The sequence below is a fragment of the Aethalodelphis obliquidens genome, unplaced genomic scaffold (assembly GCF_003676395.1).
Source record: "Aethalodelphis obliquidens isolate GAN/ISIS:26980383/991018 unplaced genomic scaffold, ASM367639v1 scaffold60, whole genome shotgun sequence".
Classification (NCBI taxonomy): Eukaryota; Metazoa; Chordata; class Mammalia; order Artiodactyla; family Delphinidae; genus Aethalodelphis; species Aethalodelphis obliquidens.
Window position 1 is genome coordinate 3,390,718 of NW_020838004.1, and position 18,969 is coordinate 3,409,686.

Genomic DNA, 18,969 nt, shown 5'->3' on the forward strand with positions numbered 1-18,969 from the left:
AAAAAAAAAAAAAAAAAAAAAAAAACAGTTTAATGGTTAAATCAGTTGTATCACAGTAATATATTTTTAATTGAACTAGGAGAGGGTAAAAAATTGTATTTAAAAACAAATTATATTTAAATATAATATTTGATATTTGCTGTTTTTACTTTATTATCCATAATATAGATATCATTTTATGAATAAATATATGTATCTACACACAGATACATATGTGTGCATGTGTATGTGTCCTGGGTTACCTCTTGGAAAATATTTCTTACACAAACATCTAAGAAACATACTTTTAACGTTCATGATCTCTTTTAATAATATCATGGGGATAATGAGACAGAAATTTTAGTTTCTATTTGGCAGAGCAGTTTTAATTTTATTCTATTTCAGAGCCACAGATGACCATATGCCTTGGCCGGCTTTCTCACAAATGTTGACTATTGGGAATAAGAGAAAAACTAACTCAGAATACCCGGATTACTAATAGTGAGACAGAAAGTATAATTTTTACGTATTTTTAATATGTCAAGTGTAATTAGGAATGATAATTCATAATAAAAGCAGTGTATGCTCATTGTGATTTTAGACAGCACTGCAAGTTATAAAGAAGCAGAATTCCTCCTTGTCCTACCATTCTCAAGCAACCACTGGATGCACTTGGTGTTTTTGTCTTTTTTATGTGCATTTGTCTCACCTTTGAGATCACACTGTACTTATAATTGAATATTCTTCCTTCTTCAGTTAAAATTAATGACAAAAGCGTTTCCCATTATACTGGCTCTTTTCTAAAGGGTTTTATTCATAGAATAATAATGACGACTACAGTTTTCCATGAAAAATTACATTGTGCTAACTATAAATTTTTTTTAATTAGTTAATTTATTTTGTTTATTTTTGGCTGCATTGGGTCTTCGTTGCTGCGCGCGGGCTTTCTCTAGTTGCGGCGAGTGGGGGCTACTCTTCGTTGCAATGTGCGGGCTTCTCATCACGGTGGTTTCTCTTGTTGCAGAGCACGGGCTCTAGGTGCACAGGCTTCAGTAGTTGTGGCTCATGGGCTCTAGAGCGCAGGCTCAGTAGTTGTGGCACACGGGCTTAGTTGCTCCGAGGCATGTGGGATCTTCCCAGACCAGGGCTCGAACCCGTGTCCCCTGCATTGGCAGGTGGATTCTTAACCACTGTGCCACCAGGGAAGTCCTAAATGCTTTTAATGAATAATAATATGAGTTTTTTTTTTTCTTTTTGGTCTAAGATAAGGCAGCTCTACAAAGCAAAATATGAAAGAAAATTGTAGGAAAGCAGGAAATTATGCCCTCTGGTGCTAAAAATTTGATTTGTCATAATCCAGACCTTCCCCCTCCTTCCTCATTTTAGTCAAGGTCAGTGAGGCTGCGGTTGAGAGTCATGCAGTATTAAGTTATGCTGCGGAGGAAGAAGACCATACGTACCTGGGTCCAAATGTGAAGCCAGATGATAAGGTTAGTCATGTCTTGATGTGTACTGCATTGTTAGAGTTGCTTGGCTTCCTGTTGTCTTTTTAGTTTACAGAAGTTGTGGAATATTAAAGTCCATGTTCTCTGAGATCTGCTCTTACTGGAGTGGATCAGTGATGAAAACAGCCAAATCTGAGCATCAGAAGACCTCTTAGTCTACCTGATGCATGATCTCTATAGTTCTGAGAAGCAAAAGAATAATTTAAAACAATAAGGGGTGTGTGTGTGTGTGTGTATAAAGGTGACAGTGGATGACTGAGGACTTATTGATGGGGGAGTGAGAGTGGGCTGGGGGTGTGTGTATGAAAGGCTGATCAGTTCTGAGCAATGATGAAAAGGTTTTACTACGGACCTTTATAACTATGAAGGTTTCTACACTTGATCTGAGCTCAGAATAAATAACTGCTAATGTTGGTGATTTGGGTTTTTTCTAGATATTACTTCCTACATTGTGGCCTAATGTTCTCCTTAATTTTTAGGCTGAAACACAAGAAATTTATCATGAGCCATTATCTTCAATAACTGTTTCTACTGGGAGCTTTTTAAGTTATGAAAACACAGATTTGAGCCTTACAGGTAAGAATATCAGAATGTTTATAAATAAATTGAAAGAGAAGCACCAGTTGCACTGCAGTACAGTGGTGAGAGCCAACATTGCTTTTCACAAGGTGCTGAGAGGGATTGTTCTTTAAATCTCAGAAGTAATCATGCGTTTAGAATATTGGACAGTATGACATTCTAATCGTGATTGAAGTCACGGGGCTGCAGACGCAGAGACACTCTGCTGATCTCCAGTAGCACGTTGAGGAGGGTCTGCTAATGTTGGTGGGAATCTACGGAGCACATTTCTTGGCTGCACTGATTCCTTGTGGATGTGTATTGCTATGCCTCTCTGCTAAAATCTGTCTCAAAGGAAGTACCCAGACACTAAATATTTTCATTAAACCCAATTTTCAGAGTCGTTTTCAGAGCTTGTGGACAAGAGGGAACAAGAATCTCCCACCAGTAAAGAAGAGGAAACAAATGTTTTAAGTTCTGTAGTTCCTTCAACACAAGTTATTTATCAAAGACAGGACCCTCAGGACTCCCTTAAACCTCTTTTACCTGCATTGGAAACATTTACATCTGGTCAGACACACATTCAGCAGATGATAGACAAGTACATAAATGAAGCAATTTTGATGACTGAAAAAACAGACTTGCGGGGTAAAATTATTTGTGAACAAATACTTTCACGTAAACTAAGTGTTTTTAACTTTTAACCTTTCATCCTTTTTAGTTGAAAGTAGTGATTGTTTGAGCTTTGTGTTTTGATGGCTTGCTGTAGCAGTTATAACATGGAAAACGCTGAGGAGAGCACTTAGTGAGAGAGGGGCTTTGGAAACTGACTGAGACAGTGTAGAAGAGATGAGCAGATCTTCCTTCACCTTTGCAAAGTTAACTACAGTAGCTCAGTATTGCCAATACTGAGCACAAGAACTCAGAAATCAGACCTCTTGACCGTTTCCTAACTGTGAAACCACAGGCAGCTTACTCTTTTGTCTCTAGTGGAAGGAGGGGTGTTTGGGATAATGCAGATAAAGTGCAGTGTCTGGCCTGTGGCAACACTCGGTACAGTGAGCTTTTCTTCTTTTTTTCAAATCATTGATCCTGAAATGAGCTAATTGAGAATAACAAAGCTTACTGTAACAAAGCAGTGACCATGATGGCATCTTACTCCTAACTAACCCCATAAAGACCTTGAGGCTAGTAGAAATGTAAACTTGCATTTGTCAAAGGTTCTGGTCAAACCACTGCCACCACCTGCCCCTTTTGTACATGAGAGATAACGGCAGGACTTAATTTGAAAGCACCTGCAGGTAATGAAAAAAATGCAAGTAATTTTGTTGAATTGGAGTTATCTTAAAATAACCTTTATGAGTATGTTCTTAGTACTACTTTTCTAGGCTTCATTTTTAAAATAAGTGTCCTTTTTCCTTAAAATTCCAACAGTTGACTTTGACTTTCCAGAACTGGAGCACAGTTTTCCAAATTTGCATCGTCAGCTGTTTAAACCCTTAGAACCACATCCAGATTTTGATTCATCATCTTTCTCTGGGATTTCTCAAGACAGCAAAGACTTTTACCAGGTATAATAAAGTAGATGCTTCTTTGCAGTGAATTTCCAAAAACTGTCTTTTCTTCTGTTAGAACAGAACAATGCTTCTTAGCCTTGGCTGCCAATTAAAATCATCTGGTAAGCTTTTAGATACCAGTGCCCAGACTGTACCTCAGACCAATTAAATCAGAATCCCTAGGAATGGTCAGATACAGTGATTATAATGCAGAACCAAGATTGAAAACAGGTGCATTAGAATTTTGTCCCAATAGTTTTATCTCCAGCTATGATGACCCATAAGAACTTGTCGGGCTTCCCTGGTGGCGCAGTGATTGAGAGTCCGCCTGCCGATGTAGGGGACACGGGTTTGCGCCCCGGTCCGGGAGGATCCCACGTGCCGCAGAGCGGCTGGGCCCGTGAGCCATGGCCGCTGAGCCTGCACATCCGGAGCCTGTGCTCCGCCACGGGAGAGGCCACAACAGTGAGAGGCCCGCAAAAAAAACACAAAAAGACAAAAAAAAAACTTGTCTTCAGGGTTTCGGGGGGTGGGGTTACTTTAATGGAATTCAGTCTTAAACAGTCAGGTAAACAGAATTTTGCAAAATTTAAAGTCTCTTCCTATACAATAAAGGAGCTAAGATTCAAACCTGGGTCTTTCTATTTCCAGGCAGCTCTGCATAGTTCCTGCTTATCAGAAAATGATATATTCTGAACATATTCTGAACTCTGTCTTGTTAATTCACAATTTGTTTTCTAAACAAAAAGTCTGTTTCATATTTACTAAAGTGAAAGAATTGGGTTTGAATAAGCAAGTGGTTTATGTGGTAGTAAAGTGGTAATTAAGGAAGAATAATATCAAAGAAACATAAAAGATTGATTCAACATAGTAAATACTAATATTTCAGCCTTTCCCGGTTGTCTTCCATCAGAGGTCACATTCCTCCTGTGAAAGCCTCCGTTCTAGTCTGTCACCCAAAAGTACAGCTTCTTTTACAGCACTGAGGACCAGCCTGCATTCTTCTCTTAACACCAGCGTGAACCAGCAGCCTGACCCTAACTGGGCTCATGAGGAAGCTCAGAGTTTTGCTACAGAAAATGTTATTGAAGGTATGTAGAAGTTCAAAAAAGTTAAATAAAGCTCAGTAGTTTTTCATGGTTGTTTATTTTTATCAATTTTCCTTGGAAATTGTACCTAGTAGCTCTTGGTTTGTCTCCACTCCTCACCAGTTTCTCTGTATATTTATTTAAATAACAGAAGTAATATATAGTGTTTGCATTTTATTTTGATAAAATAAAAAGTGCTGCCTCTTGCTCAACTTCCCTACCTCAACCCTTACAGTTATCAGTTTAAGTATCCTTCTAAAACTTTTTATACAAATTTTATATATATGCACACATCACAACATATATGAGATGCACATGCATGTTTAAGTCTTTCTGTTATAAAGTCAGTATTCTGTTATGGGGGGGAAAGCCCTTGTGTTTAACAGTCATAGTTCCTTTGTTAACTATTATAGGAGAAAATACATGGTGTGAGCAGTAGTTATTCGAATATCTCTGTGACATCCTTTAACTTTCTATTCACGTCTATGTATATCAGTTTTCATTCCTAAAATTTTAAGTAACCTGACTTTATTATTTGCAATGTTCTCAGCAACTATTAAGAGACTGTATCTCTATCGAAGTTTTTACAACATATAATTATGATCAACTGATTTCTTATAGGGTCTGAACAATCTTTTCAACAACTTCTGCCAGAATTTTCTTCACAAGAAGGAAGCCAGCATGCTGACTTACCAAGTATTTTTAGCAGCATTGAAGCAAGAGATTCTTCCCAAGGGGCGGAAAATCAATACTCTTCCTCTGAACAGAATGAAATATTACAAAACAAGCAAAAAAGTGTTCATTTCCAGCTGTCTGTAGGAAATTTGCAAAGTTCAGTCTTCAGTTCATCTGGTGAGGCTAATGTATTTCATCAGTTAAATCTACAGCATAGCACTCCATGTGGTTCTGCCTCTAGCGAGTGCTCAGTGAAAGAAAGACTGGGCTTTGAAGAACTGTCAGAAAGAGGAGTTGGTACAGTGTTACAAGGTCAAGGGCTCACTGATGATAAAGAAACCTGTGGCGTTTTAAATATAAATCCACAATTATGCGTAAGAACTTCAATTCAGACACCATATTCAGTCACTGTTCAGAATGAAAAATGTCTTGAGGATTCAACTACTGCAGAAACTCCAACAATCACAGGAAACCAAACTCAACAAGCACAGTCAGCGCTCTCTGTAAGCTCTGGATCCTTTTCACTACAGAACTCTATTCCAATCTGGGTAAGTGAAATCTGTGTTGTATGTAATTTTTGGTTTCATTTTCAGACTTTTTAAACAAAATTGCAAGAGATGCAACAGAGCTACTATATGAGATATAGTCAATCTCATAATCATTAGAAATCTCCAATGAAATGAGAAAGCAAATTTTTAAAATTTGACCTTCCTCTGAATTTTACAGATCTTCCCAGTTCGCATTTCTTTTCTCCAGCTTTCCTGAAAAATGGCGGCTCAGCCTATGCTTCAGCACATAGTGTTGAACTTCACTGTGCTGCACTGGATTAATCTACTTGGTTTCAGCTTACCTTCTAGTACTGTTTGTCCCTCCACAGATAAGCAAAAACTAAGGTGACTGACTTGGCAGCTTTTGGATTTTTTTTTTTTGTAAATTCTTGTTCAGTATTGAAAGGGTTTCTCCTTAATAAAGTGTGGTCTAGGGACTTCCCTGGTGGTCCATTCAGATAGGTAGGGGATACACACACTGTTCTGCACAGCCGCCAGTCAGCAGGCACTTGGCTCTGTAACCCGTGTAGTTTGTCTTCTCCATTATCCTTAGTTGAAGAACCTGTTCTTCTTCTTCCATAAGGTACATATTTTTCACATTCTGAGTGTTTTTGAGGCTATGATTTTTGAATACTGTTTCCCTTTTAATTTTACTGTACAGGAGACAGAATGTGGCCATGGTATAATGGAAGAACCAGAACTTACATTGATAAGCAACAGTGATATCAGTATTGCTGAAATGGATTTTGCAAACTTAACTCTAGAAGAAAAGAGAGAAAATGAGGCAAAGAGCTGTTTTCAGGTAAATTTCATAGCTCTCATTTTATACAGCAACCCACAGTTGAGGATTAGGGAATAGAAAAGGATAGTTTTACTTAGCTTTCTATATGGCATTTCTTACATTAGAATCATGTATGAATGTGCTCACAGTGGACAAGCTGACAATTGAACTTTCTAGAAAGGCAGTTCCAAAAGACCTAGGGTTTAGAATGGGTAAAGTTTAGAACCTTTGCTGTGAATCTGTACAGTGAGGTAAAGTGGTAAAGTCTGTGACTTTCTCACAATTAGGTGAGTGAATTTCTGCCTCTTCTGTCAGAAACACCAAACTCAGATTGTCCAGCTGCATCAGAACATCCTGTGGAGAAACCAGCTGTGTGTGCAGGTATGTGTGCCCCGAGCATCAGATTAGTGAGCCCAGGGGCCAGTGGGGTTCCCCCTACTTGAGCAGAAACCCCACACATTTGTATATTGCTGACATATAGCCTCGATTTTTTTTTTTTAAACAGAAACCCTTTCAAAGTTTACAGCTACTCCAGGGAGCTTACAAGAAGCATTTATCAAAAGAAAAAAAGCATTTATGGAGAGATCCTCACAGAGACAGAAAGAAATAAGGAATAAAACTCGTGTCTCTGGAAGTTTTCAAACCAAAATAGTAAAGGAGAAATCCACAGGTATACTCTACACATCAGTTTTCAAAGAGAATCTGGCATTACATATATATTAAATGACTTGTTCTCTGCTCAGGTTCATTTGTCAGTCACCTAAAGGGTGTGAACAAGGTTAGAGTGTCTCTTCCTGAAGACAGAAAGACTGCACAAGCCCATATGCACCAAAGGGCTCTAAGGTATGTATGTGGATATATGAAGATATATGAATTCACATAGTTTAAGTGTCTGTCTTTAATTCCACATAAATTTCTTGCAGATTATACCATCAGTTACCTGAAGTGAAAAAGCAAAAGGAAGAGAAAGCAAAGCAAGACGCATATGCCCAAAACAGAGCAAGGGCAAAAGAATTTCATAAGGTGAGCAGCCACTGCCCGCCCCCCCCCCCCCGGCCAATTTTTCATGTCTAAGGCACATCAGAACTACAACTGATAAACGTTATTATTCCCTCCACAGAAAACATTAGAGAAACTTCGAGCCAAAAATATATGCTGACTTTCCACACAAAGTGTAAAGGTTTTTTTTTATTATGTGTAACACAAAGTTATTTAAGTCAATAAATTTTTAAGGAATTCCACACGTTCTGATTCTTTCCACTGCCAATCACCTTAGTTCCTCCAAACTCATAAATCTTCAAGATAAAATAGCCCTAAAGAAGAGAGTAGACACTGGTTAAAGTTGGAAGATATTTAAATTACTTTCCCACATCACTAATCATGGGTATGAGTGGCTTGTATCTCCATCTGGAAAACATAGCACTATCAAGTTACTATTATATCCAGTGGAGAACTCAGTCTTTGGTCACAGCGTAAAGAGCTCCTGGATGTGGTCCCATCAGCCCTCTTTGAAATGACCTATAAAATTATTTTCTTTAATGTGTACATACCTTTCAAAAAAAGAAGTTATCATATGAGTCAGCCCTGTATAACAAATATAAAGATAAGGGTCCATTTTAAGAGGTGCTCATGTAAGCCAGCCTCCCCTCCTTTAGTAACCAGGCAACCTGTAATGTAATAAACTAAAAGCCCAGGATTAAACGAAGAACTCCAGCAATCTAGGCACAACTTGTTCAATATAATAGTCACTACATCAGTATTGTAAAATCTAATTAGAAAAAAATGGCTTGTGTTCTATTTATACTGGAACAGTGCTGACCTAGGCAATGGAAATACAAGTAAATAATAATAAAATGTTCCCAACAGGCTGAATGCTACAAAGTAGCAGAAATAAAACCTAGTGGGAAACTTTTTTTATGGTCATGTCCACAGCAAATGAGAAACTGCATTCTAAAAGCCTTGGTAATGACCATTAAAGCCTGACAAATAATTTGGTGTGGTAAAATAAAAATAATTACTTACCACAATTCTTTTAGTTAGGCTTCTTTGATCTCCAATGAAATATGGACACACTTCAAAATTCCCCGCCTACAGAAAAAGATTGTAATGGCAACTGGGACTGATTAGGTTCCATTTTCATTCACACCTAAATTTAGCTGATTGTTTCCAAACATGCATGTTTCAGGCAACTTTTATCTTAGAGCTTTCATTTAAAATACAGCTTTATGTAAGATGGATGTTCAGAAAGGCTATTTTCATTCAGCCCATTCAGAGCAGTTGAACATTTTGCCATCATCATGACATCATACATTACTGGTAAATAGTAAAACAACTAATGGCCTTTTTAATGTCAGTCTTTTTCATTAAATACAAGGGGAAAAAATGAAATTAAAATCATACCTGTAATCTTTGGGATCCAATTTCCTCAAGTGATTTACTTTAGGACCCTAGAAATTAAATATAGCAAGTATGTTGCTATTTATCCCTTCATCTTTTCTAATACTGAAAAGCCTTGTTATGTCCAATTTTTACTCATGAGCCTAGCAAAAAAAAAAAAAAATGTTGCAGGTCTCATTGTCACCACCGCAATGAAATTACAGTGATGGAAGCAAAACCTGTGTTCTCAATGTAGCCACATTAACAATTTACGGGCACCATGAACGACAGTGCCCATTTTCAACTGTATGAGGCTTTATAAACATTTCTCTCAAGCTTATATATACACTGTGCAAAAGGCTTCTGCACTTGTGTAGAAGTTCTGCTGTTTTGCTAACAATGCTATTAATGAAGGAAAGCTACTAGAAGCAACAGAAATAGAAATCCTTACATGTTTAGGGTCAGGAGATGGATCTGCCTGGTTCTGAATTTGACATCCTAGAAAAATAGTATTAGTTACTACTGAAGACTGTCAAACTTGAACAGTATGAGAAACTATAGGAATACTGTATCAGTAGAAATACCAGGTCTAACATGCACAAAGCCAAGGAAACCAACGATGCCAAATACTGAATTTATATTGCACTGTCCTTTGAACACTCAGCAGGAACAAACTGCTGAATGCAGATACCATGCAGTGCAATTATGACGGAACCAGAAAAAACCCTCAACCTCAAGTTTGTAATGTTACTATCTGAGAAATATCTTCACACATCTCTAAAAATTTAAGTTCTTATAACGTGTTTATTTGTCATTCCAATGAGACAACTACATTAACTCCATTTTAAACTATAAACCTAGCCATTGCTACCTTTACCCTCTCTATACCTATAGAACTTACATAGGAAACTATCCGATTATACATATTTACGTGTCAGTGCTGTCTCTTCATTTTTTCCAATTCTGTAAACACAAATATTACAGCAGTATTTTTGGCTGAAATCCTGATAATTGTTTTATACCTAATTAACTAGCAGCCACGACAGTAATGGAATGCTATACTCAAAATTTACATTCTTTTCAGAACTTCTGAATCCTTAATTTGAATAGAAATTAAATATTCCACTTACCTCTAAAAATGTATTAGGTTCAAATCATATTCACTCCTGCAAATAAAATATCAAATAAAAGATGGATACCATACTCATGTGATTAAAAATTAAAACCTCAATATATAACTTAAAATATTTAGATATTAAGCATACTCAGCTCTATCAGAATTAAGTTTTAGTTCATGTCTGTATCATTCAGCAGTTGAACGGTTAAATTCATCATCTGAACTGGAATGGTCCCCCCACTACCCCCGCACAAATTACACTGTCACTGATTAAAACTTACCTAAGCCATCACACCCTAGAACAGTACAGATCATTGGGATATGCCAATACCTAAGATAAAAAGTTCGTTAGGTTTTTCAGTTTACTTGGCAGCTCTGTCTTGTAGTTCTTTCCCACAGATCTAACAGGTAGTTCTATGAGTAAAGGAAACCACACAGTTAATCTATGAGGCGTTTCCAACGATGTAGGTTTACAGAAAAAGCCCCATCGGGATAGACCTCAACCACTGCTTGCGTTTTAAAAAATATAAACAAGTCCACAAGAGAACAATTATTTGAAAGAGCTCCAGTCTCTTAGATATGTTCAAAACTATGCAGTAACAGACATCACAAAGGATGTTTTAAGAAATTTAAGGAAATCATCCCATGAATTAGTCACATGGTTAGGTATTTTTACAATGCTTAGAAAAGATAGCATTATATTAACAGGTAAAAATATGCAAAGTACTTATTAGCTATTATACATGAACCAAACGAAGAGTTCCACATATAAATTTAAGCTTGATTTTAAGAACTTCATTACTGCAATGTATTTTGCCTATGCAATTCCCAGATTACTGCAAAATTTTTACTTTGACTGAATTTTTGCCTTAATTTAAGAACTATATAAAGCATTTTCTCATTAGTTGATATCAATTATAAAAATACAGAAAAATGGCTGATGTTCTGACGATTGGGGAATCATTGAAGACAAATTGGGTGTATTTAATAAAACTTTATATCATTCAGATTCATGAAATTTTGTGTCCTGTGTAGTCATTTCTAGCATTATACTTTTAAATCTTCTACCTCATTTTAGATTATGCATTCATTAAAAACACTGTAGGGACTTCCCTGGCGTACAGTGGTTAGGACTCCAATGCTTCCACTGCAGGTGGCATGGGTTCGATCCCTGGTCTGGGAACTAAGATCTGCAATCCACTCGGTGCAGCCAAAAATAAAAGAATGCACTGGCCAAACAAGTGTATGAAAAATATATCCCTTTTGCAAATCTAAATAACAAAGGTCAGATTAAATCAAAATTATAATTATTAAATCATTCAGCATATTAACATGCATAACATTAAATAAAATAATCTTTAGGAGCAACATTTCATCTCATTTAGGTCATGAGGTTTTTAAGAAAAAAGTTATTTGGGGATTCTTCACATCACGTGAGGGTGAATTAATAGCAGAACATAAATTTTGGTAAACCAAAATTTGAAGGGAAGGAAGAACTTGAAAACATACGACGTGTTTAGTAAACATGCTCAGTTCATATGTAATTAAGTATATAAAGAGTAGCACCATGACCAGAAAATTTAAAAAATAAAAATAAAACTATTGGATAGTACAATTCCATAACAAAAAAACCACCCAATCAAAAAATTGGCAGAAGACCTAAATAGACATTTCTCCAAAGAGAGCATACACATAGGCACATAAAAAGATGCTCATCATTACCGATTATTAGAAATGTAAATATAATGAAGTACTACCTCACACCAGTAAGAATGGCCATCATCAAAAAGTCTACAAATAATACATGCTGGAGAGGGTGTTGGAGAAAAGGGAACACCCCCCTACACTGTTGGTGGGAATGTAAACTGGTACAGCCAGTATGGAAAACAGTACAGCAGTTCCTCAAACTGAAAATAGAGCTACCATATGATCTAGCAATCCCACTCCTGGGCATATATCCAGAGAAAAACATGGTTTGAGAGGATACATGCATTGCAATGCCGTTTACAGTAGCCAGGACATGGAAGCAACCTAAATGTCCATCAAGAGATGGATAAAGATATGGTACGTGCGTATGTACACACACACACACAGTGGATTATTACTCGGATAAAGATGTGGTACACGTACACACACACACACAAATGGATTAGTACTCAGCCATGAAAAAGCATGAAATAATGCCATCTGCCGCAACATGGATGGACCTAGAGATTATCATACTAAGCAAAGTAAATCAAAAATAGAAATACAAATACCATAGGATATCACTTCTTTGTGGAATCTAAAACCACACAAATGAACACATCTATGAAACAAACAGCCTCAGACATAGAGAACAGACTTGTGTTTGCCAAGGAGGGGGATGTGGGGGAAGGATGGACTGGGAGTCTGGGATTAGCAGATGCAAACTACTTATATATATGAGTACAGATAAACAAGGTCTTACTACATAGCACAGGGAACTATATTCAATATCCTGTGATAAATCATAATAGAAATATATGTATAACTGAGTCTCTGTTGCACAGCAGAAACTAATATTGTAGATCAACTATACTTCAATAAACTTTTAAAAAATATTATATAGGGGTGCGGGGAGATTAAAAATACGTTGTGTATGCTTGAAGCAGGAGTATCCAAGATTCTGGCTATAACTGCCTAATTTATAGTTCTGGGACCCTTTCATTCAAGCGAAGTGAAACTGGCACAATGTCACTATAAAGCATGTCAATCCTGAGATTCATTTTCTGAAATTACATTATGAACAGAAATTTAAAATTGGCAAAAATGCCTTTCAATAATGAAACCTATGGAGGTTTTAAATTCTGACAATTTATCACATTTACACAAATTGGACCCAAACTCACCTAAAGCATAAGACATACCTTTTTAGATTATCCAGACACTCTGATCAAGATAAAAAAGCCTAAAAAAAGAAGCCATCTTTGTTTCATGTCAACGTTAAAATTAGAGTACTAAATCAATACAGCTGATAATTTAAAAGCTTAAGATATGAGGGAAATTATCAGCTCTATAGTCCTGGAAGCAATCTTTATGTTTATCAATACACCCCCATCACTTGACTCTCTTAGGTATCATGTTCCTTCTTATCTGTATCAAAACTCATACTGAACAATGAGCTCTGGGTTGCAAAAGAGGATTTATTTGTGCACCTGTCTAGAAGTCTTTGTCCACAAATTAAACAAAAACAAACACAAGTGCTATGGTAAAATGAAGTATATAGAGTGGCATAATCTGCAACATACAGTGGTGATGAAAATGATAGTTGAAATATTATAGGTAGTTTTTAGGAAAAGAAAATATTAAGTTCTCTTATTACGTTAATAGGCATTTCACACTAAATTTCTCTGAAAAAAATAAAAATGGAGTTGCAGGTACTCTAAGGAGAATTCTCATTAGTGGTTATTGCTGTCAATCATTAGTGGTTATTGCAACTAAGATTTTCTTTTCAGGATTACAATCTTATTTCTTTGATTCAAAGCTCAAATGGCACCTTTAAGTTCTCTTACCCAGAAATACACCACCATATGCAAAAACAGTAGGACGTTGTTTATTTTTGGGGGAAGTGATTATATCTGCTATAACAGCCTCAATGTTTTTTCTACATAATCTGTTTTAATTATTTTTCTTATAATTACTACTTCAGGAGTTTTATAAATTTGTTTATTCTTTTTATTTTCTTACAAGGTTCTTTTTTATCATAAGGCTGGCATATGTATTCACATTTATCATCTTTTCTTTCTATAAAGTTCCTTTTTCTCTATTCTGTTTACCTTGTCTGGTAGTCATAATCCTATCTATTTTCAGGCCATTCTGTCCTCTGTCCAGTGTTTTTTGGATTTTGATGCTCTCTTTTTAGGCAATGCAGCTTCTTCAGTATATTCCTCTTGTTCCAAATATACATTCTTCTTCTTTGGTATTTCAGAACTTATTATGAAATAATTATCCTCCTGCATAAGAAATAACAATACTAAGCAATAACTGAAACTTTACCGCGTTAGTAATTACATATAACTAAACTCTAGGTTACTTAAAATAACCTGGGTACTACATCTGGATGTTAAAAATCCAAATTAACTTCTGCTGCTTTTCTCATCTGATATCCTAGTAGCAACACCACACATGAAAACTTACAATAGTATTGTTTTTACTGATATAGTATTGATAGATCATGTTCTCACCAATTATCCATAAAATTCTTATTTTTATTCTTGCATTTCCTGCACCAAGGGCACTGAACCTTTCAAAACTTAAATACAGGTAGTAACACAACAGGATAAAATTTTCCCTTTGTCAACAGCTGTCCTCCCAAAATGAAGTGGGATAAAATTGTCACTTACCACCAATTTAATATCACATTCATCATGTTCAAGATTTGTTGCAATCTCCTCCTCTGCTCTGCAATATTAAAAGCATATCACTCAATGTATATATGTAACTGATTCAATTTTGTTATAAAGCAGAAACTAACATACCATTGTAAAGCAATTATACTCCAATAGTTTAAAAAAAAGTGTATCACTCAGATGACAAATCTTTTATAACCCAAGGAGTAGTATACTGTCATGACATACAACTGAAACAGCAATACCAGTTAAGTCTATTAATATTTTATCTGTGTTCACATCACCATTAAATCAAAGTATAAACAAATTGATAGCATATGGACCAACATTAAAATTTAAAAGCACTTAATCTTATAAAACCTATGTCCAAAATTATTCCAATCCATGATAGAACTTACGCTGACTCTTCAATAGGAGAGATAGATCCATCATCATCCAAGTATCTGTATCTACGACTATCAAAGTCTTCTTTTTCTAAATCTTCACCAACATTCATTTGTTTCAAGGATTCCTTGAGATGGTATTCATACTTCAGTTTTTCAAGGTAGTTAAAAAATCCTCTTGCCACTGCTTGCTATGTACCAAAAACACCATATTTTAAGTCAAGGACTTAAAAAAAATTTCTTCCACTCAGCAAATGCCTATGTTCCTAAATGACAAGGATCCCCATAACAAGGTCCTTAGTGATCTTCATTTAACTACTCTGCCATATGGAGATCACGTGTATCAATTCACTGTTCTACCTAGCAAGTTATCAAAGTTAGTACCAAGAAAAACAAGCATAAATCTTGTATCGTTTGGGCATTACTTAAGATATTTTTTAATGCAGAGAACTGTCTATTTTAATCACCTTAAAACATAAAGAGGTTAATGAGTATTAATCCTTTCCAATAAATCAGATTCTAGAACAAGTGACTACAAATTATGCAATCACTTATCTCAAATATTTCAGAGTCTACTGCTAAGTACTGGCGTTATTTGTCTGGTAATTCTGTCAGAAATTGAAATATCTGAACAAAATGAAATCCTAAAGCCACTGAACATGAAAGGCAGGTGTGGGTTTCACTTCGGTTACTATAAAACAACTGGGCATTTGAGTTTTAGGAATGGTGTTTACAGCCCTGACACGGTAAGATCAAGGTATAAAATCAGCCTTAGAGCACTTCATATACAGGTACATTCACCCTGTGTTACCAGTGCAAGATTCCACCCAGAAGTCCAAGTGAACTTTGAGCTGAAGGAGGGGGATGGCATTTAAGCGGCAGTATAGTCAGTATAGAGAAGTATTATAAAAGTTGAAGACTGTATGTTCCAGGTACATCTAAATCCTAAAAGCGACCAACAACTCATTTCAGACATTTTAAGCTATGTGCATCAGCATATATAAAGACTCACCTCAAAGGTTAAAATTTTTCTCCAAGGTAATCGTTTTCTTCCATTTTCTGATTCTAAAAATGGGAAGCCAGATCCTTTGTCTTTAAATTGTTTCTTATTTATTTGTGAGCTTCTAGTGTTTCTCCTTCCTTTTGGTCTTCCCCTTGATCTTCCCGTTGGCTTGTATTTCCTCTTTTTACGTTTCTTTTTTTTGAATCTTTCAAAAATAGCTTTTAAAGTCAATGGTCTTGGCTCTATAGATGAGTCACTAGATGAATCTCTTGCTTGAGTACTTTCAGGTGTGTGAACAAATTTTCTAATAGGGTTTCTTTGCCTCCTTTTAGGTGGGATAGGAACACACTGAGTTTTAAATAAGCTGCTACCAGAGGAAGAGTTATCACTAGAAAACAGGGAAAGAGTAATTGTACCCTCTTATATTACTGTTTATTACCAGTAATATACTTTTCTTTTACAAATCAAAGCAGAAAAACATGTTCAAAGTAATTTTTTAAAAGATGGGCTCAGTACTAGCCAATCACTTAGCTCTGACCACTCTACCGCAAGTGGCCCATAATGCCATGTGCCATAGCACTTAGCCAAAAAATCATCTTCCTTTATGTAACTTCCACAAAGGCAGCCTTGTTCACTGCTAGAGGCTAAACTAAGACAAAGCCTCCTCTAAATAAAACAAGAGTATCCTAGCGGAGAGATGTAGTGAGTATACTAGAAATGCTCATTTGTTTTCCCAGTGAGATCAAAAACAATTAGGACTAGATACCTCTCATCATATACATAAGCCAGCATCCCTGATAACGTGGAATATAGGAACAAGTTGATTTTAAAACAAGATTCCCTACTGATATCCATTTTCTTCTTATAAAATGAGGATGATTTAATGAGGAAGATAGCAGTTTGGCCCGGAGAATATACTCCTGTTTCCCTGAGTTAACGATGTGTCCCACGATTATAAGTAGTTAAAACTTCAAAGGCCTGTGCAAACCAGGTTTTCCTTTTCTGTTCTAATGCATGAAAATTACCATTACCACCACTCATTATCTACAATGATTTATGCTTTCCCGCTAATTCAAATACAGTATAATTACCATCTAGTCTCTTTTCCAGAAAAATCTGGTGATTGTTATTTAAAAAAAAGAAAGCACTTACCTTTGATTCTCAATTTCCACAGCTGAGTCAGATGGCATTGCATAGTTGATAGAATCCATTCCTGGTATGTGTTTTCCAAGCCCCTCTCAAATTTGTTGTCAATTGTCCTTTGATTTAAACAGATTTCTGACCATACAAAATTCAGTAAATGTGATGTTGTTTCCCTGAATAAATGCAAACAGCTAGTATCAGAGTAATGAAAATGTTGATGTCATTGTGACAATTATGTAAATTAATTACACATAAATTAAGGCAAAAATCACACACAAGGCTTTTAATATTTTCACGTAGGAACTGTCATTTCAGGTCTATCCTAAAATCTAGAGATTTTATTCACAAGTTCTCTTTCAGTTTTGCCTCCTTAATCTATCCAATGTTAGATTCCAGAAGAGTATTGTAATTTCCAACGAAAGTATCATACAGCTTTCCGCAACAGTAAAAAATGTAATTTTACCCTTAGCCATACAACAGCCAAAAAGCCATTTTTCAACATCAGTTGGGAACTAGTATGAAAATCTTTTGCATACAAAGCCAGAAGGTGGAGTATGGCCTCTGTATACCCGGGAAAATAATCAGCAGGACTTAACTACCTCTATCCAAACTCCTGGTCTGGAATTTGCTGTTAATGGGTACTAATACAAAAGTTCTGAATTCTCAAACTTTTCGATGAAAGGCTTACAAATAATAATAAAAAAAAGACAAAGGGCACTGTTGTAATCTCCTTAGATACAATAGTTTGGACAAAATTTAAAAAAAAGATAATGTCTAATTTTACTTTTCCATCTCCCTTATCGGGGATGCCATCATTCTTCCTATTTGTATATTGTTCTTAGTCTTTAGCATTCTTGGCAATGACAAATGAGCAACGATGAAAGAAATCCTACAAGAACAATATACTTCGAACATAGGAAGCCAATAAGGTCACAGAGCCCTCAGATTTGCAAAATATCCAACGGACTCCTGGTAATTTCATGATGTTTTATCGTAGTTTTCTAAAATGCAAAATCTAAGAAATAAGTCACGAAATAACTGCCCAAAAAGAAATTCAACAAGTGGATCCAATGGCACTGATAGTATACTTGAGATTTAAAAAAAAAAAATCAGAGCGTATTATAAAAATTAAAGTTGACTCAAAACCTCTTTTTCGGAAACTAGAAAGCATTCCTACGAAGTGTGGCTTCCTATTCCGAGATTCTGCGAGAAGCACATGGCAATAGTGCCCTTCACTGGCTCTAACAATTCCCCTTCAGCACTTTGTGCGATTCTGGGGCGAGCGTCTCCAGGAAGCGCCTAACCTCGTACAAGAAGAACGGCGTCAGCAATGGTTACCTCGCACTTAACCCCTATTAATTCAGAAAATGTGTATTGTATGTACCACATTTTAACATCTACATGCCAGACAACGGACCACGCCCATGCTATAATCGTGTACTGTGGGCCGCAGTAAAGCCACTAGGCCCGAAGTCCACAAAAACCACGAGCCCTCCGCCTTCGGGGACTGACTTCCGCGGCTGGACCCCGATATGCCACGCAGGGGCCTGGGAAAAGCTACAAGAGGAAACCCTCCCCCGCCCACAACGCCCGGAAGCCCCCATCCTCTTTCCTACCCGTCGAGAGGGCAGACAGCTTGCACCAACCAGCGCCGGCTCGGCATGGGCCTCAGCTGCGTACCAGATACCCGCCACCCCTCCCTAGGAAGTCCGCATTCAGCAACCTCCGGAATCCCCCCTCACTCCAACAACTTAAGAACCACCAACCTCCATTACCGCGCTGGAGAAAAGGATGGGCGGGCTGCGTGCCCCAGCTAATAGGGAGACCGAAGTCTCGCGATAACAATTTGCCTCCAGGAAGAGAGTGAGAGGTGGGAAGTGGCGACCC

General features: G+C 36.7%; 2 protein-coding genes and 10 non-coding genes across 27 annotated transcripts in view; 3 read left to right on the top strand and 9 right to left on the bottom strand.

Moving 5' to 3' along the window:
- The window catches only part of CEP295 (centrosomal protein 295), a 48,253-nt gene extending 40,324 nt beyond the window's left edge, over window positions 1-7,929 (top strand). For 7 of the 16 annotated variants that reach the window (XM_027087730.1, XM_027087729.1, XM_027087731.1 and 4 more), the window contains 12 exons: window positions 1,366-1,469; window positions 1,964-2,060; window positions 2,442-2,690; window positions 3,477-3,613; window positions 4,488-4,689; window positions 5,308-5,909; window positions 6,571-6,711; window positions 6,978-7,071; window positions 7,196-7,360; window positions 7,434-7,533; window positions 7,614-7,713; window positions 7,811-7,929. In XM_027087730.1, coding sequence (XP_026943531.1) covers window positions 1,366-1,469; window positions 1,964-2,060; window positions 2,442-2,690; window positions 3,477-3,613; window positions 4,488-4,689; window positions 5,308-5,909; window positions 6,571-6,711; window positions 6,978-7,071; window positions 7,196-7,360; window positions 7,434-7,533; window positions 7,614-7,713; window positions 7,811-7,849 — 2,030 coding nt within the window. In that variant the 3' untranslated portion in view covers window positions 7,850-7,929. The other 9 variants (XM_027087733.1, XM_027087732.1, XM_027087734.1 and 6 more) reach the window with 9 other exon arrangements.
- On the top strand, window positions 1,593-1,672 carry LOC113610054 (small nucleolar RNA U2-19). Its single transcript, XR_003428923.1, has one exon. It is a non-coding gene; the product is annotated as a small nucleolar RNA U2-19 (small nucleolar RNA).
- On the top strand, window positions 1,807-1,876 carry LOC113610053 (small nucleolar RNA U2-30). The gene has a single exon (XR_003428922.1). It is a non-coding gene; the product is annotated as a small nucleolar RNA U2-30 (small nucleolar RNA).
- TAF1D (TATA-box binding protein associated factor, RNA polymerase I subunit D) lies at window positions 7,864-18,944 on the bottom strand. The gene is given in 11 exon segments (XM_027087746.1): window positions 7,864-8,778; window positions 9,091-9,137; window positions 9,518-9,564; window positions 10,197-10,232; window positions 13,981-14,032; window positions 14,035-14,157; window positions 14,548-14,605; window positions 14,952-15,127; window positions 15,949-16,327; window positions 17,092-17,255; window positions 18,849-18,944. Coding segments are annotated over 7 exon segments (864 nt in total). The 5' UTR covers window positions 17,151-17,255; window positions 18,849-18,944; the 3' UTR covers window positions 7,864-8,778; window positions 9,091-9,137; window positions 9,518-9,564; window positions 10,197-10,215.
- On the bottom strand, window positions 8,084-8,210 carry LOC113610049 (small nucleolar RNA SNORA25). The gene has a single exon (XR_003428918.1). It is a non-coding gene; the product is annotated as a small nucleolar RNA SNORA25 (small nucleolar RNA).
- On the bottom strand, window positions 8,542-8,662 carry LOC113610051 (small nucleolar RNA SNORA32). The gene has a single exon (XR_003428920.1). It is a non-coding gene; the product is annotated as a small nucleolar RNA SNORA32 (small nucleolar RNA).
- Window positions 8,925-8,996, bottom strand: LOC113610060 (small nucleolar RNA Z40). The gene has a single exon (XR_003428928.1). It is a non-coding gene; the product is annotated as a small nucleolar RNA Z40 (small nucleolar RNA).
- LOC113610050 (small nucleolar RNA SNORA1) lies at window positions 9,248-9,382 on the bottom strand. The gene has a single exon (XR_003428919.1). It is a non-coding gene; the product is annotated as a small nucleolar RNA SNORA1 (small nucleolar RNA).
- Window positions 9,631-9,768, bottom strand: LOC113610061 (small nucleolar RNA SNORA8). The gene has a single exon (XR_003428929.1). It is a non-coding gene; the product is annotated as a small nucleolar RNA SNORA8 (small nucleolar RNA).
- Window positions 10,336-10,407, bottom strand: LOC113610056 (small nucleolar RNA SNORD5). Its single transcript, XR_003428925.1, has one exon. It is a non-coding gene; the product is annotated as a small nucleolar RNA SNORD5 (small nucleolar RNA).
- Window positions 10,557-10,687, bottom strand: LOC113610052 (small nucleolar RNA SNORA18). The gene has a single exon (XR_003428921.1). It is a non-coding gene; the product is annotated as a small nucleolar RNA SNORA18 (small nucleolar RNA).
- Window positions 13,283-13,409, bottom strand: LOC113610055 (small nucleolar RNA SNORA40). The gene has a single exon (XR_003428924.1). It is a non-coding gene; the product is annotated as a small nucleolar RNA SNORA40 (small nucleolar RNA).
- Window positions 18,945-18,969: the final 25 nt, after the last annotated feature.